The sequence below is a fragment of the Gossypium arboreum genome, chromosome 2 (genome assembly GCF_025698485.1).
Source record: "Gossypium arboreum isolate Shixiya-1 chromosome 2, ASM2569848v2, whole genome shotgun sequence".
NCBI classification, from domain to species: domain Eukaryota; kingdom Viridiplantae; phylum Streptophyta; class Magnoliopsida; order Malvales; family Malvaceae; genus Gossypium; species Gossypium arboreum.
Window position 1 is genome coordinate 104,525,041 of NC_069071.1, and position 22,731 is coordinate 104,547,771.

General features: G+C 33.8%; 2 protein-coding genes and 1 pseudogene across 3 annotated transcripts; 2 read left to right on the top strand and 1 right to left on the bottom strand.

The window, feature by feature from the left end:
* The first annotated feature begins 3,709 nt into the window (after positions 1-3,709).
* Positions 3,710-12,198, top strand: LOC108467173 (ubiquinone biosynthesis O-methyltransferase, mitochondrial). Its single transcript, XM_017767726.2, has 11 exons — positions 3,710-3,924; positions 5,349-5,444; positions 6,825-7,066; positions 7,176-7,265; positions 7,422-7,500; positions 8,750-8,827; positions 9,755-9,803; positions 10,642-10,691; positions 10,949-11,098; positions 11,625-11,705; positions 11,801-12,198. Exons 3-11 carry the CDS (start codon positions 6,840-6,842, stop codon positions 11,903-11,905), a joined length of 909 nt encoding a protein of 302 aa, XP_017623215.1. The 5' UTR covers positions 3,710-3,924; positions 5,349-5,444; positions 6,825-6,839; the 3' UTR covers positions 11,906-12,198.
* Positions 12,199-13,663: 1,465 nt separating this feature from the next.
* Positions 13,664-16,496, top strand: LOC108461426 (SEC1 family transport protein SLY1-like; annotated as a pseudogene).
* Positions 16,497-16,640: 144 nt separating this feature from the next.
* On the bottom strand, positions 16,641-19,874 carry LOC108461437 (G2/mitotic-specific cyclin-2-like). 2 transcript variants are annotated; one of them, XM_017761287.2, is made up of 12 exons: positions 19,578-19,874; positions 19,363-19,462; positions 19,008-19,146; positions 18,868-18,921; positions 18,703-18,748; positions 18,415-18,567; positions 18,202-18,321; positions 18,000-18,089; positions 17,590-17,811; positions 17,416-17,514; positions 17,125-17,303; positions 16,641-17,028 (listed from the first exon to the last, which is right to left on the bottom strand). In XM_017761287.2, exons 2-12 carry the CDS (start codon positions 19,409-19,411, stop codon positions 16,890-16,892), a joined length of 1,290 nt encoding a protein of 429 aa, XP_017616776.1. In that variant the 5' UTR covers positions 19,412-19,462; positions 19,578-19,874; the 3' UTR covers positions 16,641-16,889. The 2 variants fall into 2 exon arrangements, with proteins under 2 accessions (XP_017616776.1, XP_017616768.1); XM_017761279.2 differs by having other exon boundaries at positions 19,677-19,870.
* Between the last annotated feature and the right edge of the window lie 2,857 nt (positions 19,875-22,731).

Below are 22,731 nucleotides of genomic sequence, written 5' to 3' on the forward strand. Positions count from 1 at the left end.
GTGATCAAAGGAACATTTGAGGTGATTCGAAAATTTTGTGTGAGGCTTCCACCAATTTGTTGGCAAGACGTCTGGATTCATGATTGTTTCAGCTGCTCCAGTGTCTATGAAGGCAATTATAGTAATGGGTTTACTATATTTGTCTAAATAGATTTTTACCGGTATGTGTGGGGCTGAAATTGCTTCATCAATGGATCTGTCAATGGTTCTGCTTTGTACCTTAGCTTGTATCATCAGAGAATCAGAGTAATCTGATTCTGAGTAACTAGCCGAGTCGTAAACTGGGATAGCACAAATTGTTTTCTCTGATGGTTGATCTTCAATAGAGCAAACAGATTCGATATCATTATCGTCTTGAATCTTTATTCCAGACTTCTTCATTATCTGAGCAATCTTTTTGCCTTTTTGGTTCCTTGGACAATTCTTCGAGAAGTGCCCTTTTTGATTGCAAATGTAGCAACGGTCTGACTTTGTAGGTTTCCTTTTTTTTCTAAGGTATCTCCAACGGGGTTTGATCTTCTTTCTTCTTCTCGAATAATCATGATACCTCTTGAAGTGTTTTTTCTTTTTCGTCCGACAGTCACAAAAATGATTGTCTTTTGGGCATTTGATCTTCAGATGAGAATCATCACAAGCTTTATCAATCTTTTTATCACCATGAAGATAATCTTTGAATATCATCCTTCTGTTGCAAATGTCTTCCAGGGCAACAAAGACTTCTTGTTGAAGTTCTCCAACTGTTATTTGGAGAATGTCTTTGTTTTGTGTTTGGAGAGCCTGATTGACTGCAACTTGGATTGGATTAGGAAGGGATGAAAGAATTACTGGCTTGAGGTTTGGATTGAGTCCCAAAGCACAGAATAATCTTGTCATTGTTTTGAAATATTTTTCCAAATCTTTTCTGGAATACGAACAGCACTTTCTTTTGTGAAATTCTCTTCTCTTCAATGTGAGCAAATCATCAGGATTTCCAACGAAATGTTGATGGATAATTCTGATGGGTTGCGCCAAGTCTTGAAGTACTAAGAATTGCATTTGATTGTGCTGATCAATTGAGTTCCACCAATCTCTGAGCATTCCTGTGAATCTGGAAACAAATTCCATGAGAATGTTGTAGTTGCTGTCCTCAGTAAGCTTTCGTGTTTCAAGCCAAGAATGGAATTCTTGGATTCTCTCTGGCCATCTTGATGGTGGTAGATCATCTAAAGTGAACGTGATTCTTCCAATAGAACTCTTTGGAGGATGCCTTTGTGTCGAAGATGAACCTTCTTCTTGCATTTCATCATCACTTGGTTCTTCTACTTTTGTGGTGGTCTGTAGTATTTTTCCCAAATTTTCATTTTTCGATTGGGATGATAATTCCTCAGATTCTTCAGACTCAGATCTGGTTTCTTCTGAACTTGAGCTTTTGTCAGATTCATCAGATTCATCACTGGATTCTTGATCTTGGATGACCGAAATCTTTGGAGTTGAAGATTTTACATAATCCTTTAAAAGTTTTGATAAAGGATTTTGTTCTTTATCTTCTTGGATCATCAAAGATTTTGGAGTTTGTTTTGGTGGAGAAGTTGGTGGCGTCTTTTCTTCAGAAACTGGTCTTTTTCCCAGTTTTTTCTGGGTTTGTTCTTCCTTCTGGTCACTAGGTTCAGTAACCATTTGCTCTGCAATCATCTTTTCTTTCTTTTTTGCTTGCTGTTTTTTAATTTCTAGGAAGATTTCATACGTACTTGGTTTAGTACGTTTGGAAGGTTCTGGGAAAGTAATCTGTACACCTTCTGCGGGGAGTAGACCTTGTTTTCTGACGGAAGGAAACAATTCAATTATTTCTCGTCTTGGTGCAGGTTCAGGAATCTTTCCCGTCTCTTGGAGAGTCTTGATTTGGTCTTTAAGTTTCGAATTTCTTTTCTCTTTGTGCGGTGAGAAAAGAAATCTTGTCAGTCTTCTTGGTTGCTTTGCTACTTCATCCATCTTTTTGTAATAATCGGATCGGATCTCCGATCATCTTTGTGTTGTCATCCATTTTGGATTCAACTTTTGAGATCTTTGAATCAATCTTTTTCAAGATGTGATTTTGAGCAATGGCATTTTCAGTTTGCCAATTGAGGGTAGCTTCTGCAAAGACCGATCTTTGGTGGTGTTCCTGAGTCTTGGTTTGTATTTTTGACGAAATTTTGGGGCATGGACATAATTTTCACTTGAGTATTCTTCAAGTGGTGGAAACTCTTTGTCATATGACATTGTCGAGGTTGTTGGTTTAATCATGCAGGCAGTGGGGATTGGGTCTTGTGGTTCAAGAAAATCTGGGTTCTTTTTTACCCATTTATTTATTTTCTTGTAACATGGTAAGGAGAAAGGTTTTGGTGTTTTGGATTGCTTTTCGGGGATGGAAAATCATCTTAGGAGGAGGAGGAGAAGATGGTTTACAAGGTTCAGGAGGAACACATACTTACAGTAAAGGTTTATAGGTTGAATAATCAACAAGGTAAACATATTTACCATTATCTTCACCAAGTGGTCCAATATTTGGATCTCTCGCCATCCACCTTTTGTAGAACTCGTCCTGAGAAGACTTCTTCTTGTTTTTCTTTTTTCCTGGTTTGGATGCTGTTTTATCCATGGCATCAACATAGGCATGCGAGTCATCATCGGTACATAATTCACATGAACAGTTTAAAGCCCATGGGCGGTGTCCATGAATGAGGTCTTTAAACATGTAATGAGGCCTTCCTTCTGTAGAGAAGCTTTCTATCAGATCTCTTTCTGGGCCTGGTTCACATAGTGGACAACAACAATCTGGGTTTCTTTTGTCATGCAACTGGGCCGGACTTTCAAGTGGCTGCATCATCAGCTGTGTTGAGAAAATGCTTGAATTGGGCTGCTTTAGTTGAAGGTGGCTGTGGTCAAATTTGATTTCAGTGGTTCCATCTCCTTTTGAAGTAATTTGGCTCAGGGTTGATTGGATCGGTTCACTATGTTCATGGAACTGTTCATAGTTCGTGATCCACTTTTCTGGGAGTAACTTTATGAGCTCTTTTTTGGGAATTTTCCTGGGGACATGGACACAATGAGGTTGGCCATTTGTGTTTACTGAGATAAGCAAGGAATCTTCTGTCCCGTGGTTTGAAAGGTTAAAAGAGTGATCTTGGATTCTATAAACAATCGGTAATGAAGGGTAGCAGATTATAGTGAAGCTATTTGTGGAGCTCCTGCTATTTGGACTTGGACCTTTAAAGCACTTTGGTAAGATTAGGTCCGCCGAGCCATGGTGAAGTTTGGAAGAGGTTACCATCACCATCCGAGTTTAGTGTTGCTTCAATCGTTGCTATGCGAGCATTTTGGTATTCTAAGTATCTAGAATCCAATAATGCTATTCTTGCCTAACAGTTTACTGGTATTGTTCCATGATAATTTAGCGCAAGACGTATAGCACCAAAATGGATGTGGGTATAGCCTGCTTGTTTCCATTCTGCTGGAAATTCTACTAGGATTTCTAGAGCAACGAGCTGTTCAGGAGAAGAGGCATATATGGGAAAACTGTCAAACCGTGAAGATTGAACGTATTCCCTTACTTGCTTAGAAGAGCCTTTTATCAGCGTTCTGATACACTCATGTTTGGGAATTTTAATCTAGTTCTAATTGTATAAAAAAATAAAACTAAAGAAAAAAGTTATATTCGCCAAATAAACCTATTTTCCTAACTTCTCGATAAAAAAGACTTATTATCAGTAATTTAGGCCAAAAATAACGATGGAAAATTATTTTTTATTGAATTTTTAGTTCATTTTATTTTAGGGAATAGAAGAGGAAAAAAGGGTTTTCTCCCTTCTAAAAAATTCCGTTCTCCCCAAGCTGAAGCAATTCGTGAAGGTTTGTCGAAATCAAAGCTAGCAACTAGTCAGAACCCAAAGAAATCGAAGATTGTTGGTAAGATTAGTTTGAGTTCTTTAATTGCTTCCTTTCCTCTATCAGCTTCGGTATTGACTGGATTTTGACTGGATTTTTGAGTACATACTATCAATATCATTCACTCGTGCTTAAAATCAGTTTGGGTTTAGGGTTTTTACTGATATCGTTTGGGATATTTTAAAAGAGGAGATGAGTTTACTGGGTTTTGATTTCGATTTTAATTGGGAATCAGGATGGTTTGAGCCAAAATCAAGACTATTTATTTAGTTTGGTTCTATACTCTTTTTAACATGGACTGCAGGTTGCAGTGTTTATCATGAAGTATAGCTCCCAACTTTGGCTACTTATGGAGTTTTAGCATGTTCAGCTACAAACTCTCCTCACTGTTCACTCTTAAACCTTCTTGTTGATTAGGTTACAGTTGGCTCCACTTTCTGATAATTTTCACTCAAATCATGTCATGTTTTTGAGCTTTGCAATATGCTTGTCAGTGTGTTAATCTGTCACTAATTATTTTCAACTTGTTCTGCTAATATAGTTTCTACTTTGAATGCTGTTTTGTTGTATACATATTCGCAGACACTGAGTAGTTATATGTTTCAAATTAGATGTAAGATAATGTTTTCTTATCAATCTAATTACAGATGTAATTTGTTTCAAAAAAAATGTTATCATGATATTTTTATTTTTTTGTTCTTTTAACTATCGCTAGTCTGTAGTCTGTGAAAGAAGATTGCAATTTCTGGTCACTTTCAGTCTAACCCGGATTTACTTAGTTAGTCGGGACTTGCTTCTTAGCGTGTAGTGGATCAACCAGGCTAGCTTTCCTGTAGTAGAGCGCGGGGGGAGTGACCATCAGGGCCTTGAATAGGGTGTGCCTTTTTTTCTGTACATTTTTTATGATTAGTACTCTTGAATGTACTATACAGTAGGTTCTCAGTGCCCTAAGATCCCAATCCCAGATCGAGTTCCAATCGCCGAATTGTTCTCAAGCGAATGGCTTTTACTCAACCTCAATTCATTCAGTTAGGACCTCCTTTTAATCACTCAACCAATCAATTCCTACTTTAATTTTGGATCATTTTTACTTTTGAATTATTTTCAACCTTGGAGTGGTAATTTTAATTTTGTATTACTTTTAATGCCTTATTCACTCACTCAGTCAACTCCTATTTTAATTTCAAGTATTTTTAATTTTGAATTATTTTCAACCTTCTTGGCAGTCCTGATTTGACTTGAGAATTCATTCTGAAATTTTCGCTTTCACCATCGTTGAATAAAGTCTCTCTCTAGCTTCCCTGAAATATTAATTGTTTACTTTGTTAGTATTATTACGACTGCAATTTAAAGACCAAAACTTTAATCAATCAGTATCTAATTATGTTTCATATCAGTTTTCCATGGTTGATATATGGAACTAAGATTAAGAAACTTTTTTCCAGATATGTATCAAGATTCAACTTAGTTTGAAATTATAGAGGCAAGTCCTTTTGTCAATTGAAGAAGAAGACGGAAGAATAGTGAGCAGAATCTGAAAGGTTGGTTGTTTTAATTTATTTTGGGTTATTTTCTTTTATAGTAAATTTAGTTTTTTTGTGGTTCATGAGCAAAATCAGAGATACGCTTTTTATAAATTTGGCTCCTTTTTAATTGTTTCCTCATTCCAGAATTATATCTAGGTGTGCTGTCTTTATTTTTATTTTTTTTGGTTTGTTTGGTTTGCATTATATTTAATAATTTGTTATATTGGATCTATAGGTATTATTTTTGTTCAATAAAGATTTGCCTCCTAAAGGAGGATGCTTTTCCAATTTTTTGTTATTGTTTGTGATTTTGCTCTTTAAATTTAACAAATTTTAAATCTTCCGGTTATGCTTTAATAAAAAAATTGAGGCATGCTGTTTTTATGATGTAATAATGAAAAAATTCTTGTCAGTTTTCAAGATCAAGAAGGTTTGATTTTGTTTTAGGGTCATAGGAAAATATAGGAATGTAGGGAAAAAAATACCATTAAGGTTAAGAAGCGAATTTAATATTGATCCAATCTTATCGGCTACAACTTAGTTTGCCACATCAACTGAAGTAAAAATATGAAGCAAAAAAAAAAAAAAAAAAAAGCAAGTAAGACTTGACTGTATATATTTGTATATATTTCTGTTTATCTGTATATACATATATCTAATTACCTAAGTAGATTAAAATAAGTATCTAATCACCTATCATATCAGCTTCCAGATCTGGTGGAATTTTCTGTAATATTTAGATTTTCCCTGATTTTTGGTTTTAAGTAATTAAAAATTAGTATCTAATCACCTATCATATCAGCTTCCAGATCTGGTGGAATTTTCTGTAATATTTGGATTTTCCTGATTTTTGGTTTTTATAAAATATTTTTTAATCTGAAAGTGCGTTTATAAAAACTAGGAATTTCTAAAATTTTATAATTTTTTTTATTTACAGAAATTTTCACATTTTTGAATCTTTTATAAAATTATAATTTTTAAATAATTTATTGATGTGGCATATATGATAAAATAGTCCGGTCTGCATTTTAGTGCATTTACATCAGCAAATATCGTTGACCATTAGTCAACTAACTGCCACATCTAATTCTGATTTATTTGATAAAGATTAAAAGATTAAGGTGGCAATAGGGAAAAAAAAAAAGAATCAGTGCGAAATTTACAAAAAGTCTAATGTTGAGAGCAAAATTTGCTATTAGGCCTTTTATTTATTATTTTTTAAAGTAGCATAAACAATTTGGACTTTTTGTCTTTATTTTTTTCAATATTCTTATTTGGAAATATATATGAAAATAAAAAATTCATGGGCTTGATCCTGGTTGGCTAGCCTACTAATTGAAGTTAAATGTCTAACTTAAACCGTAGAACCTAAGCCTCTCTTCCTGGCTCCTGCAGATACCTATTTTTGTAATGGCTTCTTCAATGTTCCTAGCCCAACGTCGGTGGTTCCATTCCCTTCCAAGAAACCTTTCCAATGCTCGGTTCTTCTCTGCTTTACCTTCTCAACACCCTGTTTCTGTTTCTGGACCTCAAAACAATGTTGGCCCCAAATCTAACAAGTTCGAAAAGGCTTCTTCAGCTCCCTCTTCGTTGAAGGAACCTGAACTCGCCAAGTTCTCTGCAATTGCCGATACTTGGTCAGAAAAAAATTTGGGATTATTTCAGTTCTATTCAACAAAGACTTTGAAATGCTCTAAGATGTTGCTTTGGTTTTTTTTTTTTTTTAAACTTCTTTATTATGTCCAGGTGGGATTCTGAAGGACCATTTAAACCATTGCATAAAATGAATCCTACCAGGCTCGCTTTTTTACGCTCAACTCTTTGTCGACATTTCCGGTATATATCACTTGTGTTTCAAAAAGACAGAATCTTTTACTAGCTGAACTTGTTTTGTAACTGTGTTTTGGAATACTGATTTTGACATTTATCATGTTTTGGAAATTTTCAATTTAATCCCTAATTGCATTCGTTTGTGCATGTTTGTTATTGTAGAAAGGATCCTCTCTCTGCTAGGCCCTTTGAAGGACTAAGGTTTATTGATGTCGGTTGCGGTGGTGGTATTCTGTCAGAGGTACTTACACATGTCTGCCACTGGAATTCATTTTTCTTATAATTAATATTCTTTCATGCTTAACATCATTTAATCTGGAAGAGCATCAATTTCTAGTTAGTCCCTGCCTTGTTCATTGAAAAGTTCCAACGAGCACTCACATAAAATCTTGTTGGCATTCTCATTAAATGACATCTCTATTTGTTACTTCAGATTTCTTGAAAATCTAGTGTTTAGTGCCTTTTTATTGAATGGGCTACTGTAGCAATTAATCCTCTTTAGGCATTTGACTGTTTTACATTACTTCCATTCATTGGTAATCTAGATTTCAGGACATCTATGGAAGAATTCGTTAGCATAACCCTATAACAAAATGATATTATGAGGTTCTCTATTGTCTTTTAAATTTGCACTTGGTCAACTATTGAGGATCAAGATGAGCTTGGGCAGAGAGCAGTGGAAATGGTTGATTGGTCAACTAATTTGGGAAAAAGAAAAGGTTAATACCCAAATAAGCTAGTTATCTTTTACCACGTGGAACTAAGGCAAGTTTTTCTTTTTCCAATGTAATTATACCTATTAAATTTTAAAATGGCTGAATATAAATCAATTACAAAAACTATTAAACAGCATCTCTATAGTATTTTTCATCCAACTCAACTAAGTTTAGAAACACTTTTTCTATAGATACATAAATCATCCAACAGATATGTAATATTTTGTAATGTCAATGTTCTCATTATAGTCAAATGAAGTCCATGGTCTTTAATTCCATGCAATAAAAGATCAAAAGCATTTTTTTTTTTTTACTCTTAGTGAAGTTAGGTATTTGGACATTATCCCTAAAGAGGTAACATGGAAACCATAAAGATGACTGGGAAACCTACTATATATTTTCAGGTGTTATCAGAAAAGAATATTCTTTTTGTAGCTAATATATTTGATTTGACTATGTTAAGGTTCAAGAAATATTGATCTAAATGCTTGTTTTCAGTTTCCTTTTAAATTTATATTCCTTTGAGGAGTTTGTGCAGAATTTCAGATAGTTCCATCTACTTACGAAAACATCAAGCATCGGAATAGAAAAATTACCTTTTTAAATTTCATATATTTATTAATGGATGCTATGATGCTTCATTCCACTTTTGTTTGTTTTTTCTCTCCTTCCTTTTTCCCTTTTTTCTTTTTTCTCCTAGTAGACATTGGTACAAGCTGCTAAAGTTAGATCTGCTATTTTGTTGGTATCTATAATGTTCCTTTATCTTCTCAGCCGCTGACTCGAATGGGAGCAACTGTCACTGGAATTGATGCAATAGAGAAAAACATCAAGATTGCCCGTCTTCATGCTGTATGTTATTTTCTTTTCAACCATTTCATGATATGTTGGTAGTGTTATTTTTTGTACATGCAAGTGTAGTCTTTCATAATTTTCTTATTACTAGAAATATTCCAGTGTTTGGAGCATTATTTCTTCCATTCATGTTAGCCTGAGCATGTCTACATCTTAGGTTGATTTTAGTTATAACTGCACATGGGGATGTAAGAAAAGATTATTATTTTCTTATTTAATGATAACTCTATTTTAGGTCTATGGTTTTGAAGATATTGTGTTTTCTCAAGGCTTTCTACTTGTCTTTGAAAGAATAAGGTCAAATAAGATTCTGTTACTTTATCAGGCATGACTTACTTTATATGAAAACTTCTTGAAATGGAAAGCTCTTAACTGGTTCTACCATGGCATAACTAGCTATTTAGATAGGTGAGTGGATATATGTTGAGTATTTTTCATGTAAAGAAGTCTTCAAGTTTTAAGCAACGGGTTTATACTCAATAATCAAATCATTCTAGCGTTTCCACAATATCTGAAATATTTTCCAAGTTATTTTCAATTTATAAAATCATCCTAAACAATTTAATGGTTTCCTACCTTGTCTATCTGTGTCTTTCATTCTTTCATTCCAATCATTCATTTATTTTCTTTTGAAATAAATAGCTGGACCCATCATTTGAAAGCCTCCCCCTCCCTCTTAGAAATGTTACTTCTTAAGCAAGCAGAGTGTGACTTGAGTTTTCTTTCCAGCAATAATTTGGCATACGTTATCATTTATATATATTTGCTTCCTGCTACAAATTTTTTAAGATGAATCTTTTGTATCTGAATACTATTGCACCAAATTACAAGTCTAAAAGTTTACAGTTCTGAGTTCCTGTAACTCATTCATGTTATTGTGTTCTAGACTTGAACTTGGATTTTATGATATACCTTCCTCTACAGAATTTGGATCCAACAACTTCAACTATTGAATACTGTTGTACAACAGCAGGTACATTCTAAGCTTAATTCTTCTGTAGGTTAATCTCTCTGCTAATCTAGATCTGTAACTTTCTGTTCTTTTTCAAACTTTTAAACCTTTTGAGATTGTGACGTTCTGGATGAGTGGCATGTGGATGTGGAGGACATCAGGACAAACTACTTGTTGGGCTGCGTCTCTGACACTGAATCGGGTTGAAATGTGAATGAGAACATGCAGCCAAATTTAGTAGTAGTTCTCATGCAAATAAAATCATCATATGATAGAACTGCCATATGTAAAATTCTATCAAAGTAGCCCTCTACTAGGAACTTGATGTTGTTGGATGAACTGTCGGAGCAAATAACCTGGAAAATTTACAATTGAAAAAGGGATAAATGCTAGCTGAGTTTTCTGTAGTCGTGGTTTTTTTACTCAAATTTACCAGAACTGTAATAAATTTCTTTGGTTAGTGGTGAACATTAGATTTCTTGGGATCAGTATTCCATCAATGTGATATCTTCAGCGCTTTCTTCCCCTCTTACTACATATTTTCTGTGTGAAACCCATAAATACAGCTATTGCTGTAGTCTTTGGTAACTTCATTTTCCCCTGTTTTCATCTGAAAGATATTGAAGACAATTGAAATCATAACAATTTTCTTCTTGATGTCTGTGATGGATATATGTTCTTTTGTATTTATAAATGCTTGCCACTATAATTGATTGGTGAACTTTGATAACTGTCACAACATAGACAATTTGGATTGGTTAAACAATCATACGGAACTCTTTGAGTTTTCTGTCCTTTCCTGAGTTTTTTTGTTGTTTATTTTTAGTGATAGCTTACGTGGATACATTTTCATGAACAGAAAAGCTGGTTGAAGAGCAGAGAAAGTTTGATGCAGTGATTGCTTTAGAGGTATGCACTCTTTGGACAACAACGTCTCTCTCTCACTCCCTCCATTTGTCTCTATTGGTTGTTTAAAAGACTGCTACATTTTTTTTTTTGATGTAATAATGATGCACTCATTACTGCTAAGAGCATTTTTATGGTCTATTCAAGATTCAAGTTATCTAGCGTTTCACATATCTTGGTCATTTGCTAATTCTTTATATACTTTTCGTTGTAAATTTGTTTTTTTTTTTTTTTTGGTAAATTATTAACTTTTACTTAAGGTGATTGAGCACGTAGCAGATGCTGCTGAATTCTGCAAGTCTCTCTCAGCATTAACTGCTCATGAAGGAGCTACTGTTGTTTCAACAATTAACCGCTCTATGAGATCATATGCAACTGCCATTGTTGCAGCAGAGTACCTGCTACAGTGGGTATGATTCTGTCATCTTTTAAGTACAACACTTTATTTATTTTTCTATTTTGATATGTAATTATGTATCTGTTCTATACAAATGCCTTGTAGAGATTTAACCCTTACTTTTAGGATTTCTTTTCGTATTCACATCTTGTTTGAAATTTGATCTAATTGGGATCTTATTTCGATGCTTTTTCATATCTACATTTTTTAATTCATAGGCTAAAATGTTGAACATGGGTTTGATGTTTCGTCTACACAATATTATAAATATAAAATTCCAATGAAATAGTATTGTTCAGAACTTGGATTCAGTGTCCTGCAAATCATGTAAGGGACCTTGTATTGAAACAGATTAGCATTGTAAGGAGAAATTGACATGTGAATACATGTGTAGCTGTTGTCCCTGAAACTAGCGAAGACAAAGCTATTACCTCCAAAAAAAAAAAAATTAGAAACCATTCCTTTTTTTTTATAATTTTAAAAAACAGTTGGTTCTAAGATATGCTTTGTAACTCATAATGTCTGTTGATTTTATGCAGCTACCTAAAGGTACACATCAATGGTCGAGTTTCCTGACCCCAGAAGAACTCACTATGATTCTAAAACGTGCAGGGGTTGATGTAAGCAAACCAAGCAATCCCTTTGATATCTGAAACTGAACTAACCATTGTGCGTTTTGACTAACCTCTGCGCTGCTGAATTGTTGGGTGAATAGGTGAAAGAGATGGCGGGATTTGTGTACAACCCTTTAACAGGGAGATGGTCACTATCGGATGATATTAGTGTAAATTTTATTGCTTATGGTACTAAAGAAAAGTAATGAATAGGGTTGTTAAGGTGTGCCAGACTGTGGAACAACGTAGCGCCGCAAATTCGTTTTGAGTGAGCCTCATTTGATGAGGCACACTTCTAGTGCGTCCACTCGCCCTTTTTGAATCATGGTATGCGCATAATGAAGTTTTTTTATTTTTTTAATTAAATCACATGGTTGAAGTTCTCTAATGTATCTTTATTTTTTGATTTGTTGTATTGTCAAACTTCCTATTTTGTTTGTAATGTTGGAGTATTTATCAATAAACATGCGACTATAAGGAAATAATCAAATATTCGAAATAGGTGCAGATCTTGGTGGATTTCCTTGTGTCAAGCTAATATTTAAAGTCCATGACATTTTAATGATGGGAAACGATATAACTATGTTGTAGACTAGAACGGCTCGATTTTCCATGAAAGATTAGAGGGAAGCAGTCTATGTTCTAGGAATTAAGATTTATAGAGATAGATCAAAAAGGTTGCTTGGACTCTCGCAATTTGTCTTACGTATAGAAGATGCTAAAATGGTTTGACATGGAATCAAATCAAAGAATGTAGATGAAAACATCTTTGGCAATTGTCACTGGTGGATGAAAGCTCACTGCCAATGTTCACGGAATATTTTATGGATGTCAACTGATGAAATGAGATTTAGTGGAATATATAAAAAAGTTCATCTACTTAAAAGCTTTAGTGGTCTAGTGAAATATCTTAATGTATAGAGTGTAATTCTTATTTTGTAGATAAGTACAAATTTTAACTGTTATGTAAATCAATATGTACCTTTGAATTTAGGGAAATTCAACCATAAAGAGAGACTTTCTCTTCATTTGTAGTCACTTAACTGTAATTTACTCAAAATATTTTTTATGCTGTTGTTTTTTTTTTTTTTGTGACATTTTTTATTCTTTTGCTGCTCTTTTCTCTTTGGGGTTTGTTTTCATGTCAATAAATAGTTTAAATGGCACAACTTACCAGACTAACAATCACATTCCACTGAGGAAGCATAAGGGGATACTAGATTAAATTTCCTAGCACCTGCTCGTCTAAAGCGATGAAGTTGGGATCAGAGGTAACGGTAGTTCTTTCACACAAGTTAATATCCTCATGGAGTGCATATGATCATACCTAAGAATGCTTGTAGTAACAACTGATGGTTCCTTAACATGCTTTGTTACCATCAGTAACAAAAAGAATTTGATGTTTGCGTCGAAACAGTGCTACTTTTTGGATTAGAAATTTTACCATGTTCATTAATTGGAGCGTCACAGTCATGGCTACTAGAAGTGAAAGGTTCTGCACCCCTTCTTCCAAATTTCATACCTCTATGACTGTAAAACAAGCAGTGCATAAACTTGGGCTACATCTCAAGAATGTTTCTTTCATTACTAAAGACAAGAGTAAGCTTCATACGGTTTCGATTAACCCTTCGGCACTTTCCCTTTAATATTTCAACGAATTTACGAACCTTTCAATCGCATAAACAATTAACTTATTATCAACCGACAAATCTTGTAAAAAATATAACAATGAAGCATGACAATCAAAGTGAGTCAACGATTAATCAATTCAAATTTTTTAAAAAAATAAAAATAAAAACATATCATTTCTAAAATGTTATAAAAATTCAAAAGATAAAAAAAAAAAACAAAATAATTAATCCAAGTGAGACAAAGATTAATCAATGTATCAATGATAAACTATGGATCGATAAACTCCAATCTGCATGAAAGTCATATTGATAAATCTATAATTGGATGCCTAAATTTTATAATGTTGCCGTGTGACGGAATGTAAAAGGGGAAAAAAAAAGAGCAACAAAAATATTTAGGTACTAAAATAAAAAAGCTGTTATAGTTTAGGGCCTAAACTATGAATAAAGCCTTTTTCTTTTGATGGATGGATTTCACTTTCAGTCCCTCAAATTTGTAACGAGGAGAAACGGAGACGAGCTCAGTTTTCCAAAGATATCACCAAATGAATGCAACAAATTTGAGACTTGTACTCAAAGACCTCAGTTTTCCAGTCTCCTATGGCTCTCAATCTTCGCCAGAAACAAACAGGTAATTTTCTGTTTTGATCTCTCTTCTTCCGTTTCCCCTGAATTACCAGTACCCCCATTCCATTTCTCTTTCTAGATTTTCATGTAAATGCAGTGGCATCGAACTCCCATTTTCACCCTGTTACAATTTTGTTAAATTTGATATGTTCTTTGAATGTGAATCTATAAAAGTAGCGTTATTCTACCAATTGTTTTGTTAAATTTTATAACCTTTCGGATCTAGTTTTGTCTGATTCTTCCTTTACTGGGCTGTTGAATTTTGATCTTGTCATTTTGGAGCTTTGATCGTATTGGCTGTTTTGGTTTGCTTTTACAGAATGTATAATCCGAATGCTTAATCTGAATCAACCTGCGAATTCTACTGGAACTGCTAATAAAGAGGTTTACAAGATTTTGATTGATGACAAATTTTGTCAGAATATACTGTCCCCTTTGATACATTTCAAGGATCTTCGAAAACACGGTGTTACGCTATACTTCCTTATTGACAAAGATCGGAAACCTGTCCATGATGTACCAGCTGTCTACTTTGTTCAGCGTAATCAATCTAATATCCAGAGAATCGTAGCAGATGCTTCGCGTTCTCTCTATGATAGTTTCCATTTGAATTTCTCTGCGTCTATACCAAGGCCGCTTTTGGAGGATCTGGCTTCCGGGACTTTGAATTCAGATTCAATCCATAAGATTTCGAAGGTTCATGATCAGTATTTGGAGTTTGTGTCGTTGGAGGATAATTTGTTCTCATTGTCCCAGAAGTCTACGTATGTGCAATTGAATGATCCATCAGCAGGGGATAAAGAGATCGAGGATATTTTAGAGAGGATTGTTAGTGGATTATTTTGTGTTTTGGCTACACTGGCTGTGGTTCCCATAATAAGATGCCCGCGTGGTGGACCGGCAGAGTTGGTTGCTTCGGCATTGGATCAGAAGTTGAGAGATCATTTGTTGTCAAAGAACAAATTGTTTTCTGAAAGTGGGAGTTTTGCGAGCTCATTTCAGTGTCCAATTTTGTGTATGTTTGATAGGAACTTCGAGTTGTCGGCTGCGATACAACATGATTTTAGGTACCGCCCACTTGTACATGATATTCTTGGATTGAAGCTTAATAGGTTGAGTGTGCCAGGAGAGAAAGGTGGTATGAAATCATATGAGCTGGATAGGTCAGACCCATTTTGGATGGCAAATGGATCATTGGAATTCCCTGAAGTTGCTGTTGAGATTAAGACCCAGTTGAACACATATAAGAAAGATGTTGATGAGGTGAATAGAAGGACTGGTGGGACTGCAGGAGCATAGTTTGACGGGACAGACTTGATTGAGAACACAAAGCACTTAATGAATGCAGTGAACTCCCTGCCTGAACTGACCGAACGGAAGCAGGTCATTGATAAACACACAAACATTGCAACAGTGCTCTTGGGTGAAATAAAGGAGAGATCTCTTGACTCTTATGTAAAGAAGGAGAATGATATGATGGTGAGAGGTGGCTTTGACCGAAATGAGTTGTTGGCTGTACTTAAGGGAAAAGGTACCAAGATGGATAAGCTGCGTTTTGCTATAATGTATATTATCTCTTCCGAAACCATTAATCCAGCAGAAGCAGAAGCAGTGGAAGCAGCAATAGTAGAATCTGAGGTTGATACGAGTGCATTTCAGTATGTAAAGAAGATCAAGTCATTGAATGTTTCATTGGCGTCAGCAAATTCTGCTAGTAGAAATAACATTGTTGATTGGGCTGAGAAGCTCTATGGCCTGTCAATTAGTGCTGTCACAGCAGGTGTGAAGAACCTATTATCTAGTGATAGGCAGTTGGCTTTGACCAGGACTGTGGAAGTATTGATGGAGGGGAAACCAAACCCTGAAATTGATTCTTACCTTGTATTTGATCCTCGTGCCCCTAAATCGAGCTCTGGAACTAGAAGTAGCCATCTGAAAGGACCCTTTAAAGAAGCTATTGTGTTCATGATTGGTGGTGGAAATTACGGGGAGTATGGCAGCTTGCAAGACCTTGTGCGGCATCAGCAACCTGTCAAGCATATTATATATGGAAATTTTAACCGGAATGGAGTTTGTTGAGCAACTCTCACTGTTGGGGCAGAGGATGGGATTGGGCAATTCTGTTGCTACTTCTTCAGCAAGCCATTAATGCAGCCTGTTGTTTAATTTGCAGAGCCTACTATTCGCTGGTCAAGTGCATAAAGAAGGCAGCATCATGCAAAATGGAGATACCATGCCATGTTACCAAGTAAACGCAGATCCAAAGGTGATTATCTAAGCACCCATGCCTTATTTTTTCTTGCTGGTTTCAATCGTGATTTGAACCTTCAACTAATTAGAAGAACATATATTTTTGTTCCATTACAGTGAGTTTAACATGATTCATTTGTGTAATTTTGTAATTGTATTCTTGGAAAAATGTCAGGACACTTATTGTGCGTTTAACATGATTCATTTGTGTAATTTCTTTCCTGATTGGTGGTGTGAATGCACATGCTCATGGTTATGGTAATAAATTTTGATTACTTGATTGGATCAACGAGATCATTTGTCTCAATAAAATCCATTTTTGGACGCGACAATAATTTATATTCTCAAATAATATATCAGCGCTAGATTAGCAAATCACTGATTATATTTCCCTTCTGACAAGGAGAAGAAATCACAGAATCAATTCACAGTATCCTTTAGATTCTTTTTATGTTTGAATTTATTATGCAAAAATATAAGTCACATATTAAATTTGAAGGCAATTAAGAGTAACACGAATGATTTTCAAAGATCAGTCTGCAAGATTTTGCATGAACATATAATATAAAAAGAACTCATCTTCTGTTTCTAGGTGTTGCTAGATTTTGCAACTGGAAATTCCTTAATCGAGATTAGATACTTAAAAAATAGTCAACCCATGAACCGTCATCAAGCAGTTGCGTCAGGGATCTAGGAGAAATAGTGCTGGTTCAGTTTTTGCTGCATATCCAAACTTGTATGAACTATACTTTCTATGTACTCCCTTGAGTTTTCCGGATCCTGCTTTCTGATGGTAAGTAACCATCAACTTTGAGCATTCCCTGTTGACATGCATGACAAAAGCATCCTTCATTAGTGTTCTACACAAAGGTCAAATAAAGCTAGGCAAGCCTAGCAATCCAAATATAATAACTTACAGCAGTTGATCTTCTGTGTATTTAGTATGCCACTCACTGGTCTTTGTCCAGTTCTTGAACCGGAAAAGACTGCACTGTGCTGTGTAAATTGCTGCAGCAGCTAGCAGAGATGGCTGAAACTTGAGCATTTCATATTCAACCATGCTCAACTCAATCAGGAAGAACGAGAGAAATTCAAGCTGGTATGCCACAGGGTAATGTATATATCTTATCAGTTTTTTTTTTTTCTTGGGTGAGGCTTAACTAACAAAAAAGGTTTAACAAACAGTAATCCATTAATGAATTATCTACCTTTTTCTCAGATTGTGCTGCCTTGAGAAATCTCCTCATGAAAACATATGGAGTTGGCACAGACATGTGGAATTGTAAAGTGTTCACCATTAATTTCTCCTAGAAACATAGAGATTACTATTAAATATGCCTAGAGAAATGCAAGGAAAATACAGGACTGCTGTAGGAAATTACCATATCTAGAACATCCTTCCTCGTATATGCTTTATCTGAAATCAGAACAAAGTCCTCCACTATTGGGACAGAAACTTCCTCATACTTGCATGCTAATAACATGGCTGTCATGCCAACCAATTGAAGCTTCTTTCGGATCACAGTGCAACGCTCTAAGAATCTGTCTATGAGATTGATAGTAAGGAACAATGTTTCTTCCATAAGATCAAATTTGTAGTGAACCTGCTCAAAATGATATCGTTAGTAATCTCTAGACATACTTTGAACAACAATTAAGTACAAATTTTTCAAATCAATAGTAGTAGCACATCTTTCCAATGAGACAGTTCTACTGCATGCAAAGTATATTCTTGATAGCTGCACCCTAATTGCCTTGAGGAAAAAGAAAACAAACTAAGGTTAGACCATACCTCAATGAGCCAATCAATGAGGATGGCCCTCATCTTCTCATTGATGTCAAATTGCCTGTCCATGTAATTTGGAGAAACACAGGAAGAAACCTGCACAAATGAACCCTAAATAAGAAACTCAAAAGACCAATAATTCCAAAGAATGTTTCTCCATCCACTCTGCCATAAATTGCCTCATTGGCAAATTTAAATCAAAGCTTACCTCAGTTTTCTTGTAGTAAGCATAGATTTCATCTACGTACTCAACAACTGCAAGAGGATCTTTTGAATCACTGCAGTCAATATCAATGATAGAGTTCTCCATATCTTCCATTTCAATGTCCTGTATATTGTTCAATGCAAAGATGATGTAGCAATCATGCTGCTTTGCCTTCCCAAAAAATAACCATTTTCAACAATTAATAAATACACATACCATTTCATCAGTTTCATCTAAGACTGCCTCTGTGTGTTTCACAAACATAGGGAGTGTAACATCATTACCCTCCCCACACTGTTCCACATCAACGATTTCGAAATCGTCTAGACCACCGGGCTTCACTGCCAACTCACTTTGGTTCTTAGTGTCCTTCAATACATTCAATCCAACAATTTCTATTTAGTTTCCTATTGTTTTGGTTTCTACAGTGATTTGAAGTTGCTTAACAAATAGTTTATTGGAAATCATAAAGCTTCCACAATATGTGGTCAGTATAGATAGTACTTCTAGGAAGTGATGCTGGTTGCTAACCCTTTCAACAGCCAAACTCCTAAACATATAAAAAAGAGAATTTAAGTTTTTGAAGAAAATTTACCCAAAAAAAAAAAACAAAGAGGTCAAAGCATAAAGGACAGAAAAGCAAAAAACAAAGAGCAAACTAGATAGAACCTAGTGTCTGATCTTTGTTCCAAAGCTGATTTCTTATTGCAAAATTCATCTTTCCTGTGTAAGACACAACTCAAGTCAATCCCAAGAAGTACAAAGAAAACTGTAATAATGGAGCTTGGAATTTTGACAGTTGAAAGTACCCTGGAAGTTCTCTTTTATTAACCACACCAGAGTGGTGGAGTGAAGCTCCTATAATGTTCTGATTAATGCTACTCAGAGCCCTTCTTTGATTTTGTTCCATGTCCTTTACCATCTTGGCACCACCCATTCTCAGCCCATCTTTCAGTTTACAAAAGATTCCAATAAGAACAAAAGGAAAAAAAATATTCATGAAAAATGGAACAAGTGTACAGGTAGTGTAGAGTAGCAAGGAGCTCGATGTCCCTTATGCAAGGTCAAGTTCCAGCATTGAGAGGATTTGAACCTACAAATGGGATCCGACCTGACTCCACTCTGGACTTAGTCAGGACTGATCATATGATAAAAGAGGCTTACCATTTGGTGCCGCAATTGAACCTGGATTGTTCTCCTTTGATCTTCTCATTCTTTTGTTCTTTTGGTTTTCTTTAAGACTAAAAACCCCACTTCCAAGACCCTTCAAGAGAACCAAGAATATCAAACAAACTTTAGATTCATTGGAAAAAAAACACCCATTTTCTAAAAGAATTAAATGGAAGAAAAAATAAAGAAAACTAAGCTAACTTGATCACCTCTACTTAAACGAAACTGTAAAATCATGAAAATTTAAAACTAAAACAAATCCTTAATTTTGATATTGAAAACAATAAGGAAGGGGAGACGAGACAAACCCCCAGTGATTAAGCCTTGTATCTCTCTCTATCTCTGTTTGATGAAAAGGAAAGGAAAAGAATTAGGAAAGAGCCAACAAGTGGTGTGTGTTTGTGTGTTTTTGCACATTAATCCTTCTTTTTATTTGAAACCTCAACGGCTAGTAAATGGTTACCGTTGGATGTAAATAAAATTGGGAAAAAAAAAAAAAAAAGTCACGATGGTTCATTAGACTATTAAAATTAAGCCACGTTGTTAAAAGCCTTTTCGGCTGTGTGGGGTCTGGATCGAACCCAGGAGCTTAATATCGAGCCCTGCTTACGCTCTTCTCCACTATAAAAGAGCTGAGAACTCGGTTTTTGTCAAATTATTACTTCCATCCCTTTACTATGTTCATGTTTGAGATAGGCCCCTATACTTTATGGCAATATCTGGGTTTTGGACTTTTGGTGTACTCGGCCCCTCGTGTCTTCTAAAGTTCGAAAATGTTTTTAATATAACGAATTAGAAAAATTATTGTTTTTATTTTTATATTTTATAAAATTAAAACTAAATAAAACATATTTATTATTTAAGTCCAACTTCACCAAATTTATCAAAAGTCCCATCTGAATCCGATCTAAATTCCGTTGAATGAGATCGATAATTCAATTTAATTGAATCCCTGAATAATTTGATTCTTGGATAAGTTTAATTTCGCATAATTATTTAATTGGCCCTCTAATTTTATTAAAACAATCATTTTAGCCCCCCATTTAATTTTTCACATCTTTTAACTTTTGAACTAGCATTTTTTTGTTAAATCATCTCAAAATAGATGGAAAAGTTAACTTTTTTCTTTTTTACTTTGCCGACTTGGTAAAAACGTGGATGACACATCAGCATTTAATTAAATCTTAAAAATTTTAAAAATGCAGAAAAATAAAAATCATTAAATTATTAAAAAGTATAAAAAATTATTTTAAAAAATTTAATTAAATGTTGACATGTCATTCGCGTGTATATCATGTTAGCAAAGTTATCGTTAACTTTTTCATCCATTTTGGATGATTTAACAAAAAAATAAGTTCAAAAATAAAAGAGACGAAAAATTAAATGAGATATTAAAATATTTTTTTAAATTAGATTAAGTTATTTTATTGTTGTATTGTTCAACAAATTTATGAGATTAGAATTTAGATGAACAAAAATGTCTAAAATCTTGTTAGTTAAAATATAATATGCAAGTCTTAAAACACTTGCAAATAATAAAATTTAATTACTAAGAATTATTAAATCATGTAAGAATACTACAGTTATTATTATGTAATTTATGTTCCAAATTTTGTAATAAATTTTTTAAAATAAACATTTTATTTAACTCATAAAGGAAATTAGCCAATTAAATTACTATATGAGTGATAAAAAATTAATATTAAACCTTCAAAAGATATTATACAATGAGTGAATTTAGAGAGATGATACGTTTATTTGTGGTTAATGTAAAATAATAATAATAGTGATATTAAATAATATAACATAAGACAAAAAGAAACTAAATGTACCACTCAATCGTTCATCTAAACTTATCATCTAAACTTACCTTAAATTATGTGACATGAGTGTAGAAATATAAATAAAATATGAAGGTGAAGTTAAACTTCATTGATTGATTCTATATTCTTATATTACGTAAAGGAAGAGGCAAAATGAGCTGGCACCATTATTTGATTCTCAGCTCCAACTTTAGTTTTAATGGCGGCCCCATTCCAACGGAAATGGTGGGGTGAATGAGGAAGAAGCCTTGGATAGGATCCCCCACCCACGCCCCCTGTCCTTTGCTTCATGGACTTAACACTGTGCAGGCAGCCCTTCTTCTTGCGTTCAAACCTACCTAACGCAAATCGCCTCACCCTCCCTTCTTCTTCTCTGCGTCTTGTAGTTCGGGACGCCCACGTTCCTTGTTTTCCTTTTTTTTTTTTTTAATTAATTTTTAAATCAGATAAAAAATAAGAATTAGTTGACAAAAAGAAGTCAGAAATTTTAGAATTAAATTATAAATTTTATGATAATAAAAATATAAATTTATTATTTTAATAGTTTATATCTTTATATTTTTAATAGATTAAATTATTTTTATTATTTTAGGACCAAAATATTATTTTAATATTATTAATTTAAATTTTCATAAATTAATAAAAATTCTAAATATATATATATATATTATATAAATTGCAAGCCCACATTCAATATTTCTAGCATAAGTTTTAATTTCAATTTCAATTCTACGTAACTTCAAAAGAAATCTTAGATTGACAACCCTCATTTTTATTGTTATTAATATTTCATACACTATAATTATAAATGAGGATATAACATGAATTATATAAATTCTTTGCAAAAAGTTAAATAATATTAACAATTAAATATGTTAAATTTGTAATTGTTTTAGTAATGTTATATAATTATAGTCCAATTTAAAATTCGATTCAAGATTCGACCCGATTTAATAAAAGTCAATAGACATCTCAAAAGGGAGGGCCTTTCTTTTTCTTCTAATTTAACCACTCAACTCTATCTTATTCCACATCTGTTGAACTGGTATACCAATAAGTATGAATAAATTAGAGGATATTAAATTTTAATTTCAATTTTACTTAGGTATTATTATTATTATTATTATTATTATTTTTTTTTTTTTGTTTTAGGATAAGATAGATAATTCCTAATATTCAAAGTTTAGCATACGCTGCCGCTTATGATGCAATTAGGAAAGGCGGTACAAGTATGAGCTTTTCATTATCATTGTTAAAAGATATTATAAGATTGCAATCTAAGTATCATGGCACCGAAATTGAGACTCAACATTTTACTTTACCTTTTACTTTATCACAATTTTGTCTGTTCTTTAAAAAAATTTTAATGTCGTACCTCTATTTTTAATTTATCTATTGTGGTACCTAAATTTTTATTTAGACTATCAATGTGGTACTTTTATTTAACTGTATTAATTTTTATACCATTTAACATGTAGCCTAATGATAAACTGTCAAGTGTTATTTTCAATGGATTTTTTTGTCAGAATATGCTAAGAGT

What these genes read in the sequence shown, in the direction of transcription:
- LOC108461437 (XM_017761287.2), bottom strand. Translation starts at nt 19,411, where the DNA reads ATGAGAAGATCAAAGGAGAACAATCCAGGTTCAATTGCGGCACCAAAT. An exon ending in ACCAGCATCACTTCCTAGAA is followed by an intron (nt 18,568 to 18,702) that starts GTACTATCTATA and finishes AATGTATTGAAG; the next exon opens with GACACTAAGAACCAAAGTGA. An exon ending in TACACAGAAGATCAACTGCT is followed by an intron (nt 17,029 to 17,124) that starts GTAAGTTATTAT and finishes GCATGTCAACAG; the next exon opens with GGAATGCTCAAAGTTGATGG.
- LOC108467173 (XM_017767726.2), top strand. Translation starts at nt 6,840, where the DNA reads ATGGCTTCTTCAATGTTCCTAGCCCAACGTCGGTGGTTCCATTCCCTT. An exon ending in GTGGTGGTATTCTGTCAGAG is followed by an intron (nt 7,501 to 8,749) that starts GTACTTACACAT and finishes TTATCTTCTCAG; the next exon opens with CCGCTGACTCGAATGGGAGC. An exon ending in CAGAGTACCTGCTACAGTGG is followed by an intron (nt 11,099 to 11,624) that starts GTATGATTCTGT and finishes GATTTTATGCAG; the next exon opens with CTACCTAAAGGTACACATCA.